General features: G+C 44.1%; 2 protein-coding genes across 2 annotated transcripts in view; both read right to left on the reverse strand.

Annotated features, from left to right (window-relative positions):
- Positions 1-1,220: 1,220 nt before the first annotated feature.
- SARC_03565 (hypothetical protein) lies at positions 1,221-2,856 on the reverse strand (the record flags this gene model as incomplete). The annotated part of the gene is made up of 5 exons (XM_014302631.1): positions 1,221-1,413; positions 1,661-1,913; positions 2,196-2,309; positions 2,483-2,559; positions 2,744-2,856. The coding sequence occupies 5 exons, from the start codon at positions 2,854-2,856 to the stop codon at positions 1,221-1,223; spliced, it is 750 nt and encodes a 249-aa protein (XP_014158106.1).
- A 4,130-nt stretch (positions 2,857-6,986) lies between these two features.
- Positions 6,987-7,500, reverse strand: part of SARC_03566 (hypothetical protein) — a gene marked incomplete at both ends in the record, with an annotated part of 9,163 nt that continues 8,649 nt past the window's right edge. Inside the window, one exon of the mRNA XM_014302632.1 lies at positions 6,987-7,267. Within this exon, the coding sequence (XP_014158107.1) occupies positions 6,987-7,267 (281 nt within the window). The remainder of the gene's footprint in view (positions 7,268-7,500) is intronic.

A 7,500-nucleotide genomic window follows, 5' to 3' on the forward strand; every position in this document is an offset into this window, starting at 1 on the left:
CACGACACACACACACAATATATATANATATATATAATAATATATATATATATATATATATATATATATATATATAATATATATATATATATATATACACACACATATATATATATATATTATAGTATATATGTATATATATTTATGTATGTATGTATGTGTGTATGTATATATATATAAGTATATATATATGGTGAATGGTATATGTGCATGTGATTGTAACCGTCTCTTGGCTTGTCTGATATCACATTCTATCTACACCTATCTTCGGCCTCTTTGTGTTCATACACCCACTGGTCACTCTGAATAGGACCCCACCGGCGAACTCATGATGCTGCCCGCTGACATGGCTCTAGTTTGGGACTCTGAGTTCAAGAAGTACGTGGAGATGTACGCCAAGGATGAAGAGCTCTTCTTCGCTGATTTCTCAAAGGCCTTCGCCAAGCTACTCAACTTCGGCTGCGCCTCAAAGGGCTGGTTCGGCTGGTTGGGGTTCTAAATGCAGTACGATGACTTCACATGGCTGCCATGGGACTTGATCTCAGCGTACTATTATTTCCGCTGATAGCTGCCTTGAAGGATGGGGGCTCAGTCTCTTGAGTTCTGATACATATGCTATATACTGCTCCTAAGGTAGCCGGGCTGGGATATTTAAGAGCTTCACTGGTTTGCTTGTCGTGCGGCTATCGAATGGTGTCAGTCAATAAGTATCCAGTGGCCCTGGATTATCAAGCCCCCGGTCTACTAATAATAAACTCTGGTTTAATAACACCAGAAGTCCACTTATCATACCCTGTGCTCGCTTTACCCCCCAACCCCCATATGTTGCTGCTATTATTCCAATTGATGTTTTTGACTGGCTAATCCAATATGTATGTCGTTTGAACTCAGATTTTACTCTGCTGTTACGTTAGGGTGTGTTCTCGCGCACATTGAATTGGCAAACACTGCACTAAATAGTCCATACTACATACATATCACATACTACACACATCTCACATTTGACTGACCGTTAAGTTCTGTTGTGTTAGGATGTGTTCTCGCACACATTGAATTTGTCAACACTGCACTAGATAGTCCATAGTATACACATCTTACATATGGCTGTCCGCTAAGTTCTGGAAACATATCATTAATACGCATAGCCAGCCACATAAAGTAAGGATACCTCGAAGATATCCTTGTTTTATACATTTCGCTTCAGACAATTGTCATTCAACCTAGGCACTTCGCTGTAAGGCTTCGAGTCTGGAAGCACGGTGTGGTTCAGAGTCACTGTTCTTTTCCACGCGGAATAACGGCAGTATTTCCTCACCTCTTGTTATGAGCAGCAAAAGTTCGGCAAATCCTGTGTATACGGCCAAACTACCGCATAGCACGCCTAGGGCCCCTCCTATTACCTGGACCACATCGCTGCTTGATGCCGAGTACGACAGGTGCAGGATTTAGATGGGGACGGGATATGTGTTGTATTTATCGACGAGATCTCCCGTCTTTAACACAAAAAAGTCGAGAAGCAGGTGTCGTTTGATGAAACAGGTGAAGTCCTAAATTCGCCAAAGTAAATCGGAAAGCGAAATCGCGAGGTGACTTAAATGGTTGGCCATTCGGTCCAAAATATACCATCGGGTCGCGCACTGCTTTGGGAACACATACTCACCTGTACACTCCTCCAGCGAGGAAGAAGAACACCATTGCCAAAGTACACAACACTGATTGGATAGCACGCGTGGTTTTGGGCGCGTAGAAGGTGGTGAATGACAACAGCGCCGTGAAGACGCCCCAAACACAGAACCACACACACTTCGCAGTAGGAACTGGAGGGGAAGGGGCGGGTATGGCGTTGGTGGCCAGAAGAAGTTCATAAAGTCCCCAGGATAGCCAGAATACGCCATATGTTACGAAAGCGGTTCCTGTGTGAAAATGTGTATACGGATTGTGTGCAGGAACAAATGAGAACCGGGGTCCGGATGGAGAAGATCCGAAGGGTTGCCGACTATAGCGATATAACGTAAAAGCATATAGATACTTGATTGTATGAGCACTGTGGTACCAAGTAACGTCGACTATATATACTGTTTTTATATTGGTAGCCTTGAGAGCACGGAAATCTAAGATATCACGTATCGGCATTTGTGATATCTTTGTCACGTGCGTCCGGATCTTTGGTGTTTGACCTTGCGCAAAATACCTACCGCTTAGAAATCTGTGTAAATGCAACTCGAATAGTCCTGCGATCAGTTGAGCCAGGCCACCATGAAAGACAGCGAATGAAGCCGCAAGACCCAACGATTCATCTTCGGCCACACCTACGTTAGTGATATTTTTTCGATATATTTGTTCAGTATGTAAACATGTAGGTCACTGGGGTCATGTATGCGTTCAATAGAATTCTTAAGGGACTATCGCTCTATCGTGAACTACTATAATAAACTCCCTGATACTTTCCTTGAACATTTGGATTCGATTGAAGTGCCCTTACCGAGGTTGACAAAACTGAGGATGATCGTCGTCATCCCGAACGCGCATAGCCCCAAACCCTCGGCATTCGGTGGATACCTAAGAGGTTAGAAGTTTATCAATTCTACGCAGCCCATAGGTTCTTCAATAGAACCAACAGCCTTTTAAGTCAATGCAACAATGCCCTGTGTACACTAAACATAAGTGTACCATGAAGCGACGCTTACGCATTGTCGCAAAAAAAATAATTGGCATACACGGCCATGCGCGTCAGTTGACAAACCTAAACGCACGATATTTGGCGTCAATTGGTCGAAGCGTAGACTGCCGAGGGATAACTCCTATCGCATCCTCCGATTCAAATCCTGTATTGAGCTCTTGGGATACAGGTCTCATGATTCCTGAGCATGTTTTAATTCGTGAAGATCTCAGGAACAGTGAATTGGTTATACGGCCTGGACCTTGCCGTGGCGGCGTAAGTTTAGATTCAAGTACACATCAACAAATGAAAAACCTTCATAAATACTGTCAGTAACGAGTTCATCACGCTGACATTGAGAAGGTAGATGACTAGGTGGAGCATCATATATATATATATATATATATATACTCATGTGCCTGGTCTTTCCGCGAAAGCGTAATATGTCGTAGGCGGCATAAGCTGGTTGATAAACAAACGTTTATATATACTATTGAACTTAGTAAGAAGGCAGACTGACAAAAATATACAGAATGCACATAAAATATGTTAGGACTCACCTTTCCGCTGGCGCACAATTGTTGTGCAAGTTGCATGATATACAACTGGTGGCGGTACGTATCCTGCTGACAATATAAGTACCTTTGGTACCCCACGACTTCAGAAAGCAAGCTACTTAGTCTTCACATTTGGTGCGTGAAAGAATACTAAGACAATATAAATTACAGCTTAGCGAGCAGGGCGGTAAAGACCTAAAATACGTCAACAAATACATGATTAGCTCGGACAACTCAACATATGTTTTACAGGTTGTCACGATGGAGTATTTTGAACTTATATCTTTGCCAACCAAATAACTGACAAACTGAGCACCTCCGCAGAAGGGTGTACACTGTACACAACCGCCACGTGGTCAAGTATGTGTACCAGCTACCATATTTAGCTATATCACGTGGGTGCTACTGCATCTACACCTTTGGCCCGCTGACAGAGGATTGACTGTGTAAATTGTGAGCATCACACTGCGCTGACTTGCAGAAGGGTGGACACAGTGGCCGAGCTGGTAAATCCCGAATAGGGCGTGGTAGAAGATAATTCAAGCCAACAGTATTGCGAGTTAAGATCTGCTCGAAAAATTGAACCCCAAAGTATGAAGCTACTGTCAATAGCCTTCTTTTTGACCATATTGGTAAGTGCTTTGACGTGTACCTTCCCACTTCCGCGGTATGGATGAGATATCTGATACTGACGGAGTGCTACCGTCCGTTCCATTCGAAGAGTCAGAGTACAAAATGTGCTTCAGCATCACCCACCGAGTCTCTCAGCTTAGAATCAAACACTATGTACATACCTCTACAGGAAGTTCACTAACCTTCAGAGCGTTCAAGCTAAAAAGAATACCCATTCAAGCTAAAACGATACCCATCCAAGCTAAAAACGATACCCATCCAAGCTGAAAACGATACCCAATCAAGCTAAAATCGATGTCCATTCAGGTTAAAAACGATACACACTTCAATGGGTTGGGCAATTATGTCGTCGTGGTCGTGAAATCAAAGTGACTCCAAGCGTTCACAACAATTGTGGAAAGAGTAAAAAAGGAGTATTTTATAGTAAAATCAATCCTGTCAGTTTACTCAAGAGTCAGAGAGTGCTTTAACTTTTAGGTCGATCGGCCTCACCCAAAATCAGGAACACTTTCAGTATTTATACGGTAAAGAATTTATATGGATAGCTCAACATTTGAAGCAGAGGTCAACGGCGCGATAATTCGAGTAACAAAAATAAATAACTCGGGGTACTGTTTTTTAAATTCAGCTGCATAACTTCGGATACTATGTAGAGCTTCTTGGAATGTATCACCACTCGCCAGCTTGGCCTGTTCCAGACCGGGAGAAGATTACATGTTCAAGCGTGCGTAATAATGAGGAACGTATATAAATGTCATGTGACGCTACATACACACCTTTGGTGGGTCTGTAAAGTGCAAATTTCTTTGCATAGAATATAGTTCTTTTAAAATATACGGGGTATAAATGCAGAAAAAATCTTGATACAAGATAACACAATACAGGTGTCGCTGGACCGACATAAAATATGAAGGACGAGTGTATTTATATGAACATCCTGTGACAACGAATATCTTTACAGTGAAGTGCGTACAGGTATATATGTGGCATGATTGATTATTGACAGGATTATAAATGCAAAAAATATATGATACAGGGTCACAATAGGGACGCCGTTTTGAGTGGCACATAAGTACAGTTTTTCTGGTAAGCATATATAAGAGGGAATATGGAAAATACGATAGTAACAGTCTCGCGACACATCTCCGTAGACATCTTTGGTCATATAGCCTACAAATAACCATGGAATTCTTCATATTCACCGTAACCTTTGCTGGGTTGGCGAGTGCGCTGGCGCACCCGTCGACTGGGGACCCGGTTCCTGACAACAGCACAAGAGACAGTAGCCCGTGCTGCAGAAGTAATTACTTCGGCTCCCGATACATTGGAGGGCACTGAAGCCAAGGTCTATGCGGAGTTGGATGATGCTACTTGCCCACCCTTGTGCTGGGCCTGAGGTGGGTTTGCTAGGTGCTGTCTAGGTGGGATTGATAGGTGCTGTCTGTCCGAGTGCCTTCTGAAGATCGGCGGTGTGTAGAAGGGTAAACAGTTCCAGAGGTGGCTTAATCGACTGCCTTATGCTACGCGGCTATGGCGCATGGAGGTCTATGCTGCTATGGCGCATGAAGGTCTATGCTGCTATGGCGCATGAAGGATACGGAGGCGCACCTGACCAGCACGATTGTCTCTTATATAATCAAGCCTACCCCTAATGAAAGTCATTGACGTGAAAGCATGTGTGCGCGAAAGTGCACTTTAAAAAAATGGACACAAGCATGAAGCCAAAGTAGATACCCGGAATGACTGTCCGGTTGAGACTTAGGCTGAATTTCCTAAATTAGTTAAGTATGCCATCTAAGCTCCCAATGTACCGTGGGTTGGTAGTTGTATCTAGTCCTAGTCCGACACAGCATATTTGCGAGACCAGGCATTCTTCAGCACGCGCGTACCCTCCCCCTTCGCTTACAGCTTATAAATATGATTAGGTATCCACATAAAAGATACTATACAGCTACAACCATACTTAAATGCTATCTCCAGCCACATGTCATCGAGAATCATTTGACAACCATGCTAGTCGCAGGACGATACGAGACTTACCCCGGTCAAATCCAAATTATTGTATTCTTTTATAGCGCGTCATATTGAGATAGCCTTCGTTCCAGCGAAGCTACTCCTCAACTGTTCGCTCGGGAGGCACTCTTTGTGGTTACATCTCGACTCTTCCTTCGACCGAGGTCCAACCCTAAGCTCAATGGTGTGCTGCCTTTTCCTCCGGACGAACATCAGTCCAGTTGTTCTCTAACTATACTCTAAGGTCTAGCTTGTCAACAAACAGGGCACAATATACGAACTGATTAGAATCAGACGTTTCTTGCAATTATAAACGTCACTTCTACTTATACCTGATCCTCGGTGACACACCCGTAGTAGGCTTTGGCGCTTAAATGGCCACTATCACTTGAATTAAGACTACACGCTGCACTTGTAGTGGGTATACATTTTGCGTTCTCCCAAGTGAGACATATACCTCATTCCCTAACCATTCATACTATCAAGATCACACCATGCTTCCGTACTGGGGCTGACTGGTCTGGTGGACGGACTCTACCGATCGATCACTAACCATACGAGCACAGACTAAGACTACGGTACACCCAGTCTCCGACATAGGCACAACCACATCTTGGGGGACATGGACGCAACTAGAACTGGCCTAGCGTGCTGCGTTTGAACACTAAGCAGGTTCCACTTACATACGTACACATTGACATGTTCTATGCATGATTATCCTAGGCAGGTAAGTATTACTGCCCACTTTGTGTGCTTCAGGTTCCACTTACATACGTACACATTGACATGCTCTATGTATGGTTATCCTAGGTAGGTAAGTGTTACTGCCCACTTTGTGCGCTTCCCCAACAGAGAGTTGCATGTGCGTGCTTGTTGCCAGATACCCTTCATTCTCCGATGGTCTAATCCTGACCATGTCCCTTTCGGCGGGGTCATAACTGGCGTGTTCTTTCCATGAGATGACATATCTGGCATACTCGCTTGCTGCCGCAATTGCATTGTTATTGGAGAGTATGTACTCTTCCATACACAGCACCTGCCACGCGCTACGCGATCATTCTTCACTAAACTAGCTACTTTTACAAACAAATGATAATACACACGGGTCTATAACGCCACTCTCCTCATTGCCCGTACCCCACGTTCGCCAGGACACCCCCAACCAGATGCAAGCTTCCACATACAAACACGCGCACGTCCTCTGTGTGTGTGCCAGGGCATGCCCCGCTTGCCTCGGGCGAGTGCACCCATCTCACCGCTTGTTCAATGGACTCGAAGGACCGAACTTTACCGTGGGTACTGGACGTGAGCACCTGGGCTTGGTTGCACAGATCTGTCCATATGCTCGCGTTCAATTTGGATGCTGCCAGTTGGTTCTCTGTGTGTTGGTTGTGATTGGTTGTGTCTGCGAGTTGAGGAGAAAGAGTATAGTATACAGATGTGGGTAAGTGACGGTAAAACCTCGAGGTATTCCCGTAGTGCACATTTTTACATGGCATATGTATGTACAGGCACACACATACACAGGACTATCTGCACGAATAAAACAGAATGGCATAGATATACCACGATGTAGACATATGTGTATCCACATGCACGTAAAAAACAAAAGGACTTAAATACAACACAATGCAGACA

Source organism: Sphaeroforma arctica (assembly GCF_001186125.1).
Source record: "Sphaeroforma arctica JP610 unplaced genomic scaffold supercont1.184, whole genome shotgun sequence".
NCBI lineage: Eukaryota > Ichthyosporea > Ichthyophonida > Sphaeroforma > Sphaeroforma arctica.